Source organism: Nyctereutes procyonoides, unplaced genomic scaffold, assembly GCF_905146905.1.
Source record: "Nyctereutes procyonoides isolate TBG_1078 unplaced genomic scaffold, NYPRO_anot_genome, whole genome shotgun sequence".
Classification (NCBI taxonomy): Eukaryota; Metazoa; Chordata; class Mammalia; order Carnivora; family Canidae; genus Nyctereutes; species Nyctereutes procyonoides.
Window position 1 is genome coordinate 26492713 of NW_026575037.1, and position 19723 is coordinate 26512435.

Here is a 19723-nt window from a genome sequence, read left to right on the forward strand (position 1 = left end):
CCAAACTCCAAGATGTGAGTCCACAGCCTTAGGAATGGGGTTGTGAGGTAGATAGTCTGCACCCTTTTCTGGATCAAGACAGTATCTCATGGACCAAACTATTTAGACAGAATGACACTAAATATCAAACTCTCCCACCGTAGACTGGATTCCCCTGGCTGCCTGCCAGACACTCACCTTCTCACTGCTGGGTCTAGCTGGTGAGCTTCGGTCAGTTTGCTGAGCAGGGGCTGGCTTTGCAAGTAAAGTCTGGTAAAGTTCCTGAATTTCAGGAAGGGATACCTGGAGCAACTGGGCTTCCATCAACAGTTCATTCACTTCTGGACTAACACCTGTTAAAGTGAGGACAATAAGGAATGTTTCATATGGACATTTAGACCTGCAAGAAACGCAGGACTACCCCTCTTACCACTGCCGCCCTGTCCTTATAAAATTACATTCAGTTGAAGTTAGGTTCACTTAATGTATCTAAAGCCACAATATAAGAGCTCAAGCTACACCTTCTCAGTCTTCTGATTACTAGGGAAGTACTAACTTTACAGTGAGTCCTCTCTTCACTTAATTATTGTGAACGCAAAGAGGCCTTGACAGCTTTTGTTATCAAGCACAGAATAGGCCAGGCTGTGAGCAATCTAAGTGGATTAGTTGTAGCTCCAGCCCCCTTACCAAACACACTAAGGATCAGGGCTCTAGCCACGGCTGCCCCAGAACTCACAGGGCAGTCATGTATGCGTAAGCACAGCTGACCCTTGAACAATGTGGAAGGCATTGGGGGTGCTGAATCCCTGCAGAGTCGAAAATCCATGTGTTACTTTCGACTCCCCAAAAACTTAACTACTAGTAGCCTACTGTTGACTAGAAGCCTTACCAGTAAACATGAACAGCTAATTAACATATTTTGTATATTTATGTATTATATACTGTATTCTTAAAGCAAGCTAGAGAGAAGAGAATGTTAAGAAAACCCTATGACAAAAAAAAAGAGAAAACCCTACGAAATAAATACATTTACAGTACTGTACTATACTTTTGAAAAAATCTGTGCATAGGTGGACCTGTGTAGTTCAAACCTGTGTTGTTCGAGTCAACTATATAAGAAAAAAAAAGAGGTTAGGTTTCAAGTATAGATTATCTCTAAGATCCCTAGGGAGCCCATGACTTAGCATCTGACTGAAATGACTGATGTGGAAAAGTCAGTTGGCCTGGGATTAACCCTTTCAACCCCTGAAAGCAATGTATTAAAGGCTTCTTCTATTTGCTTTGCATTATAAACCTTCAAAAGCATGATTCTTCTCCTACCTTACAAATACACAGTAGCCCATAACCAACACTTGAGGATAGTCTTTTTATATATCCGAACAACAAAAACCTAGTGCAAAATCACTTGTTACTACCCAATCCCAATAATAATAATAATAATAATAATAATAATAATAATAAATACAAACCATGGAGGGGGATACAGCTCCGGCCAGAGGAGAAGGGAGAGTGTACATACGAGGCTCTGCTGTCCCAGTCATCAGGCAAGGAAAAGGATGTTGTGCCCACAGGCTGAGACACCTAATGGAAAGAAAACATTTTATAGAAAGGCTTTTTCAGAATTAAAAATTCTTCTACCAGTGCAAGGAAAGGAGTTTGGGTTATCAAGCAGGCAAGCAGGAAAGAACTTCTTTCCTGAACGTAAGTCTCAAGGTACTTTAGATTTAGCCAAATCAGCTCCTATGGACCAAGCCTTTAGTCTTCCTGGTTTTACCTAGAATGATTCCAGAGAGGTCAAGAGCACTACTGGGAAATAAGGCACATCTACCTTCTTTCCTTCTTCAATGTTTATTAAAAAGCACTAGGAGGGGCACCTGGGTGGCTTAGCGGTTGAGCATCTTCCTTTGGCTCAGGGCGTGATCCTGGGGTCCTGGGATCGAGACCCACATCGGGCTCCTTGCAGGGAGCCCACTTCTCCTTCTGCCTGTGTCTCTGCCTCTCTCTCTCTGTGTCTCTCATAAATGAATAAATAAATAAAATCTTAAAAAAAAAAAAAAAAAAGAAACTCCAGGAGAGGGGGAATCCCTGGGTGGCTCAGCAGTTTAACGCCTGCCTTTGGCCCAGGGTGCGATCCTGGAGACCTGGGATCGAGTCCCGCATCGGACTCCCAGCATGGAGCCTGCTTTTCCCTCCTCCTTTATCTCTGCTTCTCTCTTCCTCTCTCTCTATCATGAATAAAAAAATAAATCTAAAAAAAAAAAAAAAAACACTAGGAGAACACTCCTTTAACTATGAACTAGTAAATAAAGGTAAAGTTCTAGCGCATTTTGTGTAAACAAGAATATAAATGTCTCCCCTGCAGGCTGCCCAAGTAATCACAACTCCTCCTATGCAACAAAAATTTAATTCATCATTTGCTAAGTGCCAGGCATTGACTGTATTTCACAAGCCTGGAAAGAAATGTAAAAGAAAACAAGGAAACATATATGACAGAAATCAATTTTTTGTCTTTATCTTTGATCTGTTTGACATTTAACTCATAATTCACTGTGTTAGTATAGCACATGGGAGCTGTGAGATCTCTGCTAGAGAAATCTGTATGAGATCTAAAAGTCATCAAGTCAAACTTGTATGAAGACTGAATAATGCCTTCCTGATAACTTTCCTGATATTTTCACATTCTTTTCCTGCAGTCACCTCCTATGGAGGAAGACAAAAACCTCTGCTCATCCCAGTGATGGTCAAAAGAAGCTAGCCTTTTAGCAGAAAGAGCACGGGTGGGTGATCCCTGGGTGGCGCAGCGGTTTAGCGCCTGCCTTTGGCCCAAGGCGCGATCCTGGAAACCCAAGATCGAATCCCACGTCGGGCTCCCGTGCATGGAGCCTGCTTCTCCCTCTGTGTCTCTGCCTCTCTCTCTCTCTCTCTCTCTCTGACTATCATAAATAAAAATTAAAAAAATATAAAAAAAAAAAGAAAAAAGAAAGAGCATGGGTGGTATGAAACCCTCTGCCTTTCCTCTGAAGCAGCACAGTACTCGGACACTTCAAAACCTATTCTTTCCTCAAAGGGTGGTAAGAGACACAAGGCAGAAAGCACTTTCCCTTCTGGTCAGTGACTTATATGGGAGGAAAAGGGGGAAAAAAGTCAAGCAAAAATTATAAAAATTCATGTATATGAATTTGGATACGTATTTTATGTATCTGGATACATATTTTAAATATGTATCTGGATTCATACACATAAATGGGAAATTTGTACATATCTATGAAAAGGTGAAATCTGCTCTACAGAAGCAGACTGCCAGAGAGACAACTTCTGATTGCTAGGAGCACAGAAAGTAAAACAACACAGTAACACACACCCCTCGAAGTGATAGGAGCTGAAAAGTGCGTGCTGGTAGGTCAAGCATCACCAGGAACAGCAGCAGTACCAGAGCGAAAGGGTCTGCGGAAAGGGACAGAGCTCGGCAGATTCCAGTAACCAACCGGCAAAGTCCAGACTCACCTTGTTGGTCTCAGACACCTGTCCTGCTGAAGCTTGCCATCTGCTATACCACAGTCCTGAGCCCACTCGATCTTGCACAGATCTGAGATTCCCTGATGAAAGCAGCTGCTGGGCTCTATGTTGCCAGTTCACGGTTCTCTCAATCATGTATCGAAGTGCATCTCCCTCAGGAAGGCGAACTCGGATACGCTGCAGGGAGGCCAGCAGGGGCAGAATTTTCTCTAAAGGAGGTTTCTCTGACCTCCGACAATGGGGACAAAGCCAGATTCGGGGGCCTTGTGAAATACTGGGTACCACCACACAGCTAGTGTGGAAGGCATCCCTGCAGAGTTCACACTGGATCATAGGGGCAGCTGGGGCCTTCTGACATAGGCAGACTTTCAGCTCCACATCTTGGACAGGTGACAGTAACTTCCCTTCATTGGCTAGTCTGAGAGACTGCAAGGCTTCCATTTCTCTCAGGCGAGCTTCCCCAAGTGTTGCCATCTAGAAAGGAGTTAACAGTCAAGGACCATGTCAGAGAGAATTTAGCCCTCTCCTAAAACTCAAGGGTCCCAGGGTAGATGATCTACATTTGAATTCTGTCCCACTGAGTTGTGTGAAGGACAACTGGATGGCATGTCCCACTGTGGCTAAATTTTCACATGTTATAATATGGAGTTAATAGTAAGGCCCACTTCCAGGGCTGCAGTGACGATTAAATGAGGGACATGCAATAGAGCAGAGCACTCTCTGCCCAGCACACAGTAAACAATGTGAGCAATTACTCAGCACACTTTACTTCTTGAAGTCCAACTTCCTTGCACATTTACCTCTCTTGAAAGATACATGCTTTTCACATTCTATGTAAATTAATTCCTGAGGATCTCCGTGTTTTCAAAGTTCAACAGCTTTTGTGTTCTTTTACAGATGTATTTGGATGGAAAAGTCTCTAGAGCAGCCACTACCAACAGTAGTTTAAACCTCCTACTACCTTTAAGATTAAAGCCTTACATGTATGCTAGACACAGCCACTGCAGGTAATGAAACCGGATACCTCATGAAATAACCAAACCACTTTTCCAGACTTTTCTTCCATGCATGCACACATGTACATGCTGTAAAATAAGCTCATTAGAGCACAAAGACAAGCTGCTTTTCTGCAGAGTGGGAGGTATATTCAAATGGTAAAGTCTCCTCTCTATTAAGATGAGAGTCACGTTCCAGGAAAGTAGGGAGTTCATTTAACCTGTATAAATGACTTGAAAATAACACATAAACAGAACCAACTACACAGTAAAAAGCTAAAGTGATACTGAACATATTCCCGAACGATATTTACAAGATGCCTGTAAGTGGAACTTTATATGAACAGACTAAAGCACCTACTTACTACACAACGTATCCAATACTGAAACAAGTCCAGGCATTACGGATTTATTCATTATGCACCATTAAGTAAAAAGCCTTTTAAATATGATAAACTAGGGGATCTCTGGGTGGCTCAGGAGTTTAGTGCTTGCCTTCGGCTCAGGGTGTGATCCTGGAGTCCCGGGATTGAGTCCCACGTCCGGCTCCCTGAATGAGGCCTGATTCTCCCTCTTACTAGCTCTCTGCCTCTGTGTGTGTGTGTGTGTCTGTGTGTGTGTGTGTCTCATGAAAAAATAAATAAAATCTTTAAAAAAATAAAATAAATATAATAAACAAAGATCACTAGCCCGGGTGGCTCAGCAGTTTAGCACCTGCCTTTGGCCTGGGGTGTGATCCTGGAGTCCCAGGATCGAGACCCATGTCGGGCTCCCTGCACCCTGCATGGGGCCTGCTTCTCCCTCTGCCTTTGTCTCTGCCTCTCTCTCTCTCTCTGTGTCTCTCATGAATAAATAAAATCTTTAAAAATAAATAAAATAAATAAATAAAATAAATAAATAAAATAATAAATCACTGGCTATGTCAAGAGTTAGCCACTACCACCTTGAACTTAATATCCAGTTTTCCCAACAAAAGGCTTGACCACCAAAGCCCTCCTCCAGCACTTCACTGATACAGAAATATACATAAATAGAGGTAAAGCACAGATTTTTATTTATATTTTTATTTTTTAAAATATTTTATTTATTCATGAGAGACACACACAGAGAAAGAGAGAGGCAGAGACAGACAGAGGGAGAAGGAGGCTCCATGCAGGGATCTAGACATGGGACTCCAGGATCAGGCCCTGGGCCGAAGGTGGTGCTAAACCGCTAGGCCACCAGGGCCTGCCCAAAGTGCAGATTTTTAAAACTGAGCTTTCTCCTCTAGAAAGAGAAGCCAAAGGCTGCAGGAACTATTCTTTTCCCCAATTCTATTCCCAAATCCTTAAAATTTCCATCTGTCACAGATAAAACCATTCAGTTATCATACCCATTAACCATCAGACCCATTATGATTCACCAGATGAGGTGCCCGGAGTCATATGGCCAGAATGAACTCTTCGTTATCTCATATTGGAATAGGAAGAAAATTTATGAACGATTAAGAAACAAATAGATCTAGAAGTAAATCAGGTTACAAACCTTTGGTATATTTTTTAAAAATCCACTTATTTCTGTAGACAAAAACAATGTACAGGCAGTGTATGTGGGTTACATGATAACAAGGCATTCACTTAAGAAATGGAGAACAGTTTATCTTTCAGAGCTTTACTATGAAATCAACAGGTAATGTAAGAGCTCTTAAGCCAGAGATTCACAGACTAGATGGGCATAGACTAGACTCTGAAAGATATAGCATGCAAAGTTCAAAACGGACAATGCCTTTACAAAAATAAACCACAGAGGGCAGCCCGAGTGGCTCAGCAGTTTAGCGCCGCCTGCAGCCCAGGGCATGATCCTGGAGACCCGGGATCAAGTCCCACATCAGGCTCCCTGCATGGAGCTTGCTTCTCCCTCTAGGGGATCCCTGGGTGGCTCAGCAGTTTAGCGCCTGCCTTCGGGGCAGGGCGTGATCCTGGAGTCCTGGGATCAAGTCCCACGTCAGGCTTCCTGCATGGAGCCTGCTTCTCCCTCTGCCTGTGTCTCTGCTTCTCTGTGTCTCCTCTATCATGAATGAATGAATAAAATCTTTAAAAAAAATAAAAGAACCTGACTTAATACACAAATAACCCCTAAGGATGTCTGTGCCAAAATACACAAATCAAAGCAATCCCATGTCAATCACCAGAGAAGTCAGGCAGCTCCAAAGGAACAGACTGGGAGGAAGGTGCCCTGAGCAGAGACTGAACCCATCTGGTCCAGTCCTCGGAACCAGTGTAGTCCAATTCTACAATGGGCAACGCTTAGTGCCACTTAAAGCACCCCGATGGGACTACATCCAACTGAAAAGCTTCTGCACAAAGAAGGAAATAAAGTAAAAAGGCGACTTATAGAATAGAAGAAAATACTGGCAAGACACGTATCTGATAAAGGGTTAATATCCAAAATAGTTAAAGAACACAAACAACTTAAAAGAAAAAAACAAACCTAGGCAGAGGACTGGAGTATTTTTCCAGAAAAGACATACAAAGACAGGTACATGAAGAGGTGGTCAACCATGAAACTGCGTATCAAAATCACAATGCGGGGATCCCTGGGTGGCGCAGCGGTTTGGCGCCTGCCTTTGGCCCAGGGCGCGATCCTGGAGACCCGGGATTGGGTCCCACGTCGGGCTCTCGGTGCATGGAGCCTGCTTCTCCCTCTGCCTGTGTCTCTGCCTCTCTGTCTCTCTCTGTGTGACTATCATGAATAAATAAATAAAATCTTTAAAAAAAAAAATCACAATGCAAGATCACCTCACACCTATCAGAATGGCTATTATCAAAAATGCCAAGAAGTAACACATGTTGGTGAGCATGTGGAAAAAAGGGAACCCTTGGGCACTGCTGGTGGGAATGTAAATTAGTGCAACCACTCTGTAGAACAGTATGGAGGTTCTTCAAAAAATTAAAAATAGAATTACCAAGTGATCTAGCCATTTCACTTCTGGGTATTTATTTGAAGGAAAGCACTACCCTCAAAAAGCTATCTGCACCCCTATGTTCACTGCAACATTATTTACAGGAGCCAATACATGGAAGTGACCTAAGTGTCCATCAGTGGATCAGCGGACAAAGAAAATGTGGTGTATGTATATACAATGGAATATTATTCAGCCAGAGAAAAAATAAAGGAAATCTTGCTACCCACAACAACATGGATGGACTGTAATTGTGTTAGGCCAACTGAAGTAAGTCATCCCCAACAAAACAAAACAAACAACAAAAAACCCAACCCACAGATACAGAGAACAAATAGGTGGCTGCCAGAGGCAGGGGGTGGGGAGTAGACCAACTGGGTAATGGCAGTCAAAAGGTATAAATTTCCAGTTATAAAATTAGTCTTGAGGATGTAAGGGTACAGCAATGTTGACTATGGCTAATATTCTTACCACAAAAAAGTCTGTAACTATGAGCAGTGATGGATATTAACTAGACTTAGTGTGATCAATCAAATCATTATGGTGTATGCCTGAAACTAACATAATGTTATATGCCAATTACAGCTCAATAAAAGAAAAAAAATTTTAAACATCCAAATCACCTACCATCATCTTCTGTCCTAACACTGTGGCTCACATGAACTAGACTCTGCTTCAGCTTAGGATGATACCATCTTTGAATCAACAGTGCTTACTAAATGCAGTCAGATTCAAAGGTATCCAATATTCTTTTAAATGTATTTTTTAAGCATGCGTGTGTGTGTGTGTGTGTGTGTGTGTGTGTGTTTTACTTACTTACTAATAAGCTCTATGCCCAGTGTGGGGCTTCACCTCACAACCATGAGATCAAGAGTTACAGGGCAGCCTGGGTAGCTCAGCAGTTTAGCGCCACCTTCAGCCCAGGGCGTGATCCTAGAGATCCAGGATCAAGTCCCACGTTGGGCTCCCTGCAGGGAGCCTGCTTCTCCCTCTGCCTGTGTCTCTGCCTCTCTCTCTCAGTGTCTCTCATGAATAAATAAATAAATAAAATCTTAAAAAAAAAAAAGTCACATGCTCCACCAACTGAGCCAGCCAGGCGCCCCATATGTGTATTTCCTGTTGTAAATTACTAAGCTGGCAGTGCAGTTTCACTCATCTGTTAACCTTGATTTCTGCTGTCCGCATCCATCCTGGAGTCAACCCACAGGCCTGACAATTGAACCTGCAAAACTCAGACTGGGAGGCTTCCCTGTACCTGCTGCACCTTTATGCATCTTCTACTAGAAACTTTTACATTTGACAATTTTCAGAAAGTCTTTTTGGAAAAACTGAGTATACTCAGGGTTATTCTTCTAGATGCCTTAGCAACATCCCTGCAAACAAGAAAGGGTTAAAATCATCCTCCCAAAGCAACAAAGAAGAAAAAAAAAGCCCTACTACATACAGCTGAAGCAGTCTCCTTGCTTTCACTTAAAGCTCTCTCCAGGTCACTCAGACTCTCTAGTTTGGTGCTTTTCTTCTTTCCACTTGGCAAGAGCTCCTTGAACTTTCTCTGTTTCCTCTTCAATCCCCAAAGGCCAATGTCACATCGAGGACACAACACCTAACGTGGGGGAAAGCACAACCAACCAATTAGACAGATTTCAGATAAAGCCTTATGAAGCCTCACAATAAAAGCCTACCTGTGGAAAGGATGTAAACTTCTTAGCATCTTAAATTTTCTCTGTAACATGCTGCCCTGAACCCAGAAAACTCTCCTCTACAGAGGAGGAGGGAGGGAGGGAATGAATTTTCACAAAAGAATGACTTTGATTCTAGACTGGATAAAACAGTAAGTCCAATGTGATATATACCAATTCCAGTCATAGTGCACTACCAGTATCAGCTTAAAAAAAATACAAAAAGTACAACTATAGCACTTTATGAGAGGTGGATAAGACCATTTACCAGGCTTATTAAATGCAAATGGTGAATTATGGCCAAGGTTAAAAGTCCAATTTCAACACAGATTAAGGAACGTCAATGAGAAAAATGTTCTTCTTTAGACACTGAATGCTATCCCTAAATGTATCCAGATAACATTTAAAGGTTACTTCACTGTAAGTTTAGAAGAATCTCCCTGGCTTTACTGAAAAAAATAACTCACAGAATGTAGACCAATCAGTGAAACCACCACCTTTGAGAGAGAAGGGAATGCATGTTCTATAAGCTAAGAGATCTAAGGTCTTGTAGATGGGCTGGTTGCAAACTTACCTCTAAGAGAGAATATGGAGAATTCTCAGTCAAGAATGTATTAGCAGCACATTCTTTCCAAGCCTGAACCTCAGCTACTAGTAATTCCAGTCTTGGTAAAGAATTCAGATGTACCGGGATAGATCGACCTCGTGTAACAAGTTCTATGAGTGTGTCTAACACTGGCACACGTCCTCCAACCTAATGAGTCAATAAAAATTGTACCAACTTAGAAAAAAGAATATTTATCTACAAAGTGAGAAGAGCACAATTCAGAATAGGCCTACTCCATGATTTCAACATGTTAATTTCACAGAGATGGACAAAACTTGCCAGTTGACCAATTGCGGTGGGGTTAACATGTGTTCCTTTAGTTAACACACACTTTAAAAGAACCTAGTTTGTGCTAGCCCCCAAGTGTACAGCTATGAACATGACATACACTGTGATCTCCTTGACTTTTAATGCCGTTCTAATTCTTTTTTTTTTAAGATTTATTTATTTATGATAGACAGAGAGAGAGAGAGAGAGAGAGGCAGAGGGAGGGAGAAGCAGGCTCCATGCCAGGAGCCCAACGTGGGACTTGATCCCGGGGCTCCAGGATCGCGCCCTGGGTCAAAGGCAGGCGCCAAACTGCTGAGCCACCCAGGGATCCCCCTTTTTGGTTTTTTTTTGTTTTTTTTTTTTTTTTTGCAAATTGCTTTATTTTTTTTTTAAATTTTTATTTATTTATGATAGTCACATACAGAGAGAGAGAGAGAGAGAAAGAAAGAGAGAGGCAGAGATACAGGCAGAGGGAGAAGCAGGCTCCATGCACCGGGAGCCCGACGTGGGATTCGATCCGGGGTCTCCAGGATCACGCCCTGGGCCAAAGGCAGGCGCTAAACCGCTGCGCCACCCAGGGATCCCCCCCTTTTTGGTTTTTAAAAAATTATTTATTTACCTTCTAATTCTAAATTCACTTGTCATCTTGATCCCTATAGATAGGTTGAAAAAATTTCAAGAAAAATGTAATTTGCAATAACTCAAAACATTTTCACACTGACTTACATCAAAAAAAGGAACAATATTTTACTCCAATCCACCCAATGATAAAGTAACTCTGGGTAAATTATTCAGAAAACTAAAATGAGATGAAAAGTCCCACTGGTTTTCAAACTTTCAAATGAATTAAGATTCATCTGGAAAGCTTTTTTAAACCATTTCCTGGGCTCCTTCCCCAGATATTCGGATTCGGGTCACCAAGGAAGAGTCCATGAATTTGCATTTCTTAACAAGTTTCCAGGTGATGCTGATGCTCTTGGTACTGGGACCATGTTTTTGTTTTTTAAAGATTTTATTATTTATTGTAGAGATAGAGATAGAGATAGAGATAGAGATAGAGATAGAGATAGAGAGAGAGAGAGAGAGAGAGAGAGAATGAGAATGAGCGAGGATATCCAGAGTTCAGAGGGGCAGAGAAAAAGCAGACTCCCCCCTGAGCAGGGAGCCATTGTAGAACTCGATCCCAGGACCCTGAGATCATGACCTGAGCTGAAAGCAGATGCTTAACTGACTGCGCCATCCAGGTGCCCCTGGGACAATTTAAGAATGAGACACCCAGACTGGAAGAAGAATAAAAGTGTAGAATGGGAGTGGGGAGCACTGATGATACTCTAATACAATGGTAAATCTTAGCTTCACTAAGTAGGTCATCCAAACATATCTCCTGATGTGATGCAATACAAAGTATACAGTATTACCTGATATTTTGATATCATTCCAAGCAAAAAATATTTAACTTCAACCCATCAACTCTTTGAAATTAACTTCTAATTTAGAAGAAATACAAAAGAGAATACACCACAAAGAAATAACCAGACAAATCCAGAAGGCAGAGCTTACCACAGGGTAACTTCTAGACAGTGACATGAAAGAAAGGAGGTAGGGAAGAAAACACCACAAGATTCAAAGAAACTTAAAGACGTGTATGTCAGTCAGGGGCAACACGTGGTCATGGACTAGATAAAAAACCTGAAGGGACATTTTTGGGAAAATTGGGGAAAATTGAATATAGACTGGGAACCTGATATTTTACTGCTTTTGATATTTATTCTTACAGAATCAGATCTATAAGGGCGTTTCTACTAGACACTTAAAAAAAAAGATGACTCATAAAATACATGCGATCTTTAATATTTAATTTAGAAATAAATGGAATACTCCCTATGTATAAAGCAGAATACTGAATAACATTGCAAAATACATAATCCACTAAATATGAAGAGGCTCCATGTTGTCAGTTATATTTCTCCATTAGTCCTTTAGTATATGATGCAAGTAAACACCAGGTTATTATTTCAGGAATGGACCAAAACTTGCTTTTCGTCCCTATGGGCACTACTGAAAACACATTACCTAAGTAGTAAATACCTTACAAAATATGAACAGAATAAACCTATCCAAAAATATGTGCTCCTTCTGATTTCACATGCTTATCTCTCCTTATTGCAAAGACCTCACCTCACCTTCCTGGCTGCTAGCAATCATAAGTGAAAAGGGGGCCTAGGACATGACCAAAACTAATCACTATAGTTCCAACTACCATTAACAAGAGCCTGTATCTAAAACTCTTATTAAGAAAGTTTACCGGAAAAAAAAAAAGTTTATCAGGATGCCTGGGTGGCTCAGCAGTTGAGCATCTGCCCTTTGGCTCAGGGAGCGACCTGGGATCAAGTCCCACATTGGGCTCCCTGTAGGGAGCCTGCTTCTCCCTCTGCCTGTGTCTCTGCCTCTCTCTCTGGGTCTCTCATGAATTAAAAAAAAAAAAAAGTTTATGGACACAGTAAATACTTCCCTTGGTTTGTTCTCTGGCTAACTGGAGTTTACTCCTTACTTATGTAATATTATTTATCAAACAATAATGTCTCCCCCCCCCTTTCTTTAAAGATTTTATTCATTTATTCATGAGAGACCCAGAGAGAGGCAGAGCCACAGGCAGAGGGAAAAGCAGGTTCCCTACAGGGAGGCTGATGTGGGACTCGATCTTGGGTCTCCAAGATCACGCCCTGGGCTGATGGGCGGCGCTAAACCGCTGAGCCACCCGGGCTGCCCTTCTCTTCTAACTAGAATAGACAACCAGATGTTTTGTTGTAAACAACTGGCTAAAGCTATCTGATCTGCCATTTCTTGTTAGCAAAATTAATCAATTAGCACTACTTAGACAAATATTTAGAAAACCAGATAATACTTTTTATTCTTAGAATCCAATGGCTTTGGACACTTGGGTGGCTCAGTCAGTTAAGCATCTGCCTTCGCCTCAGGTCACGATCCCGGGGTTCCAGGACTGAGTCCCACACTGGGCTCCCTGCTCTGGGCAGCAGGGGCGGGGCGGGGGGGAGCCTCCCTCTCCCCCATGCTCCTGTTCTTTCACGTGTCCCTGCACTTTCTTGCTCTCAAATAAATAAATAAAACCTTTAAAAAATCCAATGGCTTCAACAAAACAGAACTTGAGACTCAAGAATGAGATCAACTAAATTTTTAAAAACCTAGCCCATTACATAATTCAAAGATCTTTTTTCTCAATAGGTCCATAACATCTACTGATTTACAATGAGTACAAAGATAAAGACACTCCCCATCAACTTTTCAAATGACATTATCTAGCTACAACTGGGTAAATCACAGAATGAATTTGGTCTGTACCTTAATAATGCTACAAGCAAATTTAACTCCTTTTTCAATGTATGGGCAAGTCATCAGGTAGGACATCTAACATAGGATCATATATACTTAGTGCTAATTACTTTGGAACTTAAGTTTCATTTCTTTTGTAGGGGTGGGGAGGCATTTTTTTTTTAAGTCACTACATCGTGAAAGATTCTGGGCCTTTGGGCCTACATTCTCATTGTAATCATGTAAACCAGATTCACTAAATGTGCTACTCTTGATTATCTGTTCTCTTAAGTTGTTAAGCCAACAAGAGACAACTGTACTCAAAGATTTAGAAACTCCCTTTCTCCCACAACTTCCATCTTTAGCTTTTTCTTTGATCCTTAACCAAGTAACTCAAGTTTGTTCAGAGAGGATCCCAAACTCCCAGAGAAAGTTGGTTGACTTACCTAAACTCTAAATATTTGAGCCAACTGGTCAGGATAATAGATGGGTGAGTACATCTACATAAGGTTGAACAAAATTTTTGATTTGGCCAACCGAAAACACCCAATCTGTGTGGTGAGATCCAACACAGTACCCTCCTTTATAATTTTTTAATTACTGCTTTTCATAGATACACTTATACACTCAAGACACTTTTTTCTTAAACCAACCTGCAGGGCCTCTACATCCTGAAGCCAGTCCCTGGCTCTCTGCACTGAGTCTTTCAGAGCTACGCCATTTGGCAGATATGCGGGGATCTCCTCAATCTCCTTAACTGCCGTAGCAAGGCTGTTCAATGAATGCCGAGGTCTAAAAAAATGAAATATAAGAACTACTTAACATTTTACATGGTGGTTCATTTTTCTTAAGGTTTACTAAAGAAACCAGAAAAACCATTTCAAAGGAAATTCTGTATAAATAATTTTTTCAAAAGTCAGTAACTATTAGATATCAAGTTAACGAGTTTCAAATACATGCGTACAATTTAAAAGCCTCTAAAATAAAGGAAATGACTCAGTATTTAAGTTCTGCTTATTCCTGATTTTATGCTGCTATAACCACAGACTTTTCATTCGCAGGTTACTTAATGACTATTTACCGTATTGAGTTACATATACTGTCAAAATTCATATAGTTTCACTAAGAAAACTTAAGTTCTCTAGGATAGCAACATTCCAAAAGCATAGTATCAAAAAATGTGCTCTTTGCTCAATGACCACTATTTTAGGATTACAAAAGTATGTCTGTTAACCATGTATTTTTTTTTTTTTGTACTTTATGTTGTCCATCAGACTAATGAAGAGCTGTCAGACGAACGCAAAATTAAGGGAGCGACTGATCTTTCTCCCCTCAGATAGTTTGCCTGAGTCCAATCAAATCTCTCCAACACAAGTAAGATGTCCTGAATCACAAAGAAACAGCAAAAATGTACATTCCTATTTCTGATGGTAATTACTGGCTATCTTCATTTTATAGAACGGTGCATATTAACATTCAGACATTTTCAAGACTCCTTGGGAACTTATTTATTAACTGTGGGTTGAAATGGTTTTCCACTTGTTTGTAAAACTTTTTTCTTCTCTCAAAAATGGTATCATTGGGGTCCAAAGAAATTTCATTAAAACAACTCTAGAAAAGGCAATTCCACTTGAATCATTTATTTCACAATCAGTAAAGTACAAAAAAATTAATATTCTTTTATCTAAGTTCCAAAGCAATTCCAAATATCTCAGCTACTTCTACATGTGTTCTACACTTTCAGCTGCAGCTTCTGGACATTGGTCACATACCAATCACTGTGCTCTAGTGCTCTTAGATGGACATTATCACTCAACCTTCCCCAAGAGAAAGGTAGATTTGGTTTTTTACCTGGCCTTGAGAAGACTCTTGGCTTTGTCATCCCAATGCTCTGACACTGTGAGCAGTTCCTGAAGTCGGGCCATCGCTTTTTCCACGGCTGAATATGGGGCCAGACCCACCCCTAGGTCTATGAGACGTCTCATATCATCTAATGTAAGGGAGCTGGGGTCTAGGCAAGCTTGTTGCACCTCTTCTAGCCAACGGGCCTGTTCCAGACGGGTACGCATCTCAGCAAGCTGTGGAAGTTCAACATCAAATTCAAAGCTGACATCTAGCAAGTCTTGCAGCTCAGCAGCACTGGGCATTTCCTCAGAGAGCAATTTCTGGCTATGCTGTTGGAAATCTTCTACACGGTTCAAAAGATCCTAAAAAAACACAGGTTGTTGTATCAAAATACTTATTTTAGTAATTTGGATTCTTTCATACTCAGACTCTTCAATACACATTCAATGTGACCCTCTTCCCTCTCATAGGATTTTAGCAATAGTATGGGTAAATGAGGTAATATATAAGCCAACTGACAGCTAAACGAAGTGACTATAACGGACCTTTTACCAACTGCAAGGAGTAGCAAGTGGTTACTTTCAAGGTAAAAACTTCCAACTTTATCTCTCCTTTGTAGGCCTATTACAGTCTCTTTATACATATACACCAAAAAACACTCCATGGGTATTAAAAACATCTGCAAATGTTTGTATAAATTAACCACCCAAGAAGATGACTTAACATGTCAATTGAATTTATTTACGAAATATAGGATTACCAAAGTACTTTCCCACACATCCCTCTGTAAGCGTTACCTTTAGTAAAGGTGTTTGACTGAGGACACATGGAAGAGCATATAGCTGTGTCACAAACTGTCGGAGCTCATTCACTGTCAATTGATTTTGGGATTTTCCTCCACCAGATCGGTATCTATAAAAACAAAGGCCCAAGGAAGCCATGAGAACATGATATATTCACCATTCCCAGATTCAATGTCACAGGAATACAGGACAGAAGGAAAAACCAGTCACAAAAGGTTTCAAAGTTTAGCCACCAAAGAGTCTAAACTCAAACAGAAGTATATACCTAGTTTGCCTTTTGCCATTAAGCAGCTGTTGTGCAACAGAGGCACACTTCTCTGCATCCTGTGTGACTAAGCGAAGGTGACGCAAAAGATCATTGTCTGGGAATTTCTTCATTTCGGATTCTTCAATTAAAGCCTTAAAGCTGACAAGGCCTAGGAATAAAGAAAAGGTCATCTTTTCTGTTATAATTATATTTATTATGAGTGGTATAAAATAAAGGAGGAGAGTTTGCTTTTATACCTTATCTAAAGTATGATTATTAATAAAATTTTTTCCATTGATTGGTCTTTTTTGGGCAAGGGTAGAGGGTTTTACTTTTATTTATTTTTAAGTTTCATTTATTTTTATGTAATTTCCATACCCAAATGTGGGGATCAAACTCATGACCCTAAGATGAAGAGTCGCATGCTTTTCCAACTGAACCAGCCAGGCACCCCTTTAGAGTGTTTTAAACAAGTGCCTAGAGTTGCTCTTCAACATGGAAATGTTTCAGAGATGGAAAACAATGGATTTGTCAAAACAAGGCAAATGCAGATCCTCATTGTTGCACATACCACTCCTTTCTCTTGCACTTTGTAAATGATGGGAAAGGAGTTGTAACCTTCGAGGTAATAACAAAAGACAGAAACTGTGACATTGATTAGCACTAAAAAGTAATCAAACAAAAAAGTGATTAAACCAGAGGCCCCTAATTTAGTAACATGCTACCTTTATCTTAAGATTTAGGTTTTAAAAAAGGTTTTTCTAACATTCTATATAAAATGTAAAATATTGCTTCTGAGACCAGAGGTGTAAAGATCATTCCATTTTCTAACAAGATGATCTTTGTTACAAAAAACACGATCCTGTACAATTCATCAAGATTTTCCTCTGATATAGGGTATCTGCCTAACCCACTCATGGCTTTAAAACTTTCTCTGCTAACTCTCCAAAAGCCTGGCTGAAAACGGGGGAACTAAACAAGGACAAAGTCAGATTGTTTCAAGTAATCTGTTTGTTGATAACTATGTTAGCTACATTATGATCAGTCCCAATTTGCCAATCACCAAGCCACACTGTATACCACGTACTTTTCTTTTTGTTAATCTTTGCCTCCAAAGCTTCATTCACATTCAGGGCCCATTCATTATAAGATTCTGCGCGAAGCTTCAGTGCATTCATCATGGGGTAGAGATCATCCAGAGTGTATCTATACCTGGAAACAGGATAGCAGACTTAGTTTTGAGATATTTGGGTTTGGAGAAAATCAGACATTTTATGCTCAGTATTTCAACCCTAGAATAGAAATATCACTTTATTAAAGATTCAGGGTTTTCCATAGAAAAGGTTATTCTTTCTACTCACCTCAGTTTATATTTATAAGGAGGACAGGAACACAATTCTTTTACATGATGCAGGCAAACAAGCAGGCCAGGTTTACAAGAACAGGAGATGGCAGACATGAAGCATGTGGTTTTACATTTTATACACTGACGCTCATCATCCGGTAACAGCTCAAAATCCATTCTTTCCGAATCAATTACTCCCTAGAATAAAGTATACTTTAGAGACCTCCAAAGGATAATATAATCCATTAATCCCCCAAACACATAATAGTTGAGTTTAGGGAAAAAAAAAAAATGGGTGGGGGATTAGGGGGGAGCCCCACCAAAATAAGAGTACATGTGTGGAATACAAACTAACAATGATCTAGCAGCAAATATGGGCAGGTAAACTATCTCACTTGTTTGGGGAGAACCTCTTTTCGGACAAGGTAGATCCTTACGTTTGGCCGTTTTGGTCAGTATGAAAATAGTTATTAATAGGACTGTAAACTACTAAGATTTATTTGCTCTTTGTGCTACTCCAAATTGGCCCTATCCACACTTTGGGTATAGATGATAAGAGCAAAAGAACTGTATATACTTTCTACTTCAGAGGAAATATTATATAGGACTTCAGAGTTATACCACTAGAGAATCCATAAAAAGAACAAAAATAAAAAAGAAAGATGAGAAGATTATCATGAAGGAATTATTGAAGGGTAGATGCTGAGTAGTCAATTAGCTTTCACACACAAAGTTACCTAAAGGGTATTATTTATCTGAAAATGTTAGAAATATGTACAAGACACTAAAGTCATAATAAAGCATTTCCTAATTGAAACAATGTCAAGAAAAATGAGATCTTAAACCAGTAAATTTCAAACTGTAGTTTGCAACAGCTAGAGAACGCTCCCTAGGATATACGTTTTGTCACTGAAAGATCAAGCTTTGACCACCTTTTCTCCTCATCTAAAACTGGATCCAAATCTAACTGTGAGAATGCCAGAATCTGATCAAGTCACTTTATGAACCACCAAGCTCCTTTGTTTTACTGTTTTATTCTGTATTTTACCCTTTTGACCATTTTACTTCCTGCTGATGACATGAACCAACAAAGACAGAGGAGAGTAAGGAAACTGCTAATCAATGAATTTTCCTTTTAAACTGGAACTGATCATTAAAAAGGACTTCGAGATAAAAATGGTTGTAACTTTACTTTAAACTAAGATTAAGGACCAATTTTATGGTTCTTAGTTGGGAATGAATCATATACATCTCACTCAACTTTAATTTGTCAATTTCCACATTTGGAAAAAAATTTCTCAAAGTTCCACAAATGAGTTACCATTGTTGATATAAGGCCATGATAAAAGACACCTAAACCGTACCCTGTGGGCATTGTTTTCCCTGACTTATAAAATATAAGAAGAAAGTGAATAAGCTTGCTGTTGGTCCATAAAAGGCTTCAGAGAGCCAACATTCAAGAGTTATATCTAAAAAAGTCACACTAAAAAAAAAAAAAATCCAACTGGACTCTTTTTGCAGATACCACTGTCCCAAAACAATCTACAAAAAAGCTAACAGAACTCCTGAGTTTAGCAAGGTTGCAGGACATAAAAAGTCAATATACAGAAGCCAATTATATTTATAAATACTAGCAATAACCATATGAAATAAAAAATTTTAAGGTATCATTTATAATAGTACTAAAAAACAAAATATTTAACTGTAAACCCAAGAAAATACGTGTTAAGATCCATATGCTGCAATCCACAAAAAAATGAAAGAACTCAAGAAGACTTAAATAAATGGTAGATATATGATGTCCATGAACTGGAAGAGTCAACATTGTTAAGATACCAATTCTCCCAACTATATTCATGGATTTAATGGAGTCCCTGTGAAATCCTAATAGGGATTTACAATTACAATTACGTTTTGAAGCCAATTCTCAAATTTATATGGAAAGCAAAAGGAACTAAAATAGCCAAACCAATTTTTAAAGTAAATGAATTGGAGGACACACACTATCTCATTTCAAGCCTTATTACAAAGATATAGTAATCAAGATCAAATAGCAACAGCAAGAGAATAAATGCATAGGTTAAGAGAATAAAACAGAGTCTAGCAATAGACCCATTTATATGCGGTGAATTGATTTTCTTTTTTTTTTTTAACTTTTTTTTTATT

The 19723-nt window shown here is 39.8% G+C and overlaps 1 protein-coding gene across 2 annotated transcripts in view; it reads right to left on the bottom strand.

The window, feature by feature from the left end:
- Positions 1 to 19723, bottom strand: part of KDM5B (lysine demethylase 5B) — an 80727-nt gene that overhangs the window by 3819 nt on the left and 57185 nt on the right. For both annotated transcript variants that reach the window (XM_055319013.1, XM_055319012.1), the window contains exons 15-25: positions 17574 to 17755; positions 17300 to 17424; positions 16231 to 16381; positions 15960 to 16074; positions 15169 to 15524; positions 13971 to 14109; positions 9685 to 9864; positions 8876 to 9034; positions 3484 to 3969; positions 1449 to 1560; positions 178 to 332 (exon numbers count right to left, since the gene is read on the bottom strand). In XM_055319013.1, the coding sequence (XP_055174988.1) occupies positions 178 to 332; positions 1449 to 1560; positions 3484 to 3969; positions 8876 to 9034; positions 9685 to 9864; positions 13971 to 14109; positions 15169 to 15524; positions 15960 to 16074; positions 16231 to 16381; positions 17300 to 17424; positions 17574 to 17755 (2160 nt within the window). The remainder of the gene's footprint in view (positions 1 to 177; positions 333 to 1448; positions 1561 to 3483; positions 3970 to 8875; positions 9035 to 9684; positions 9865 to 13970; positions 14110 to 15168; positions 15525 to 15959; positions 16075 to 16230; positions 16382 to 17299; positions 17425 to 17573; positions 17756 to 19723) is intronic.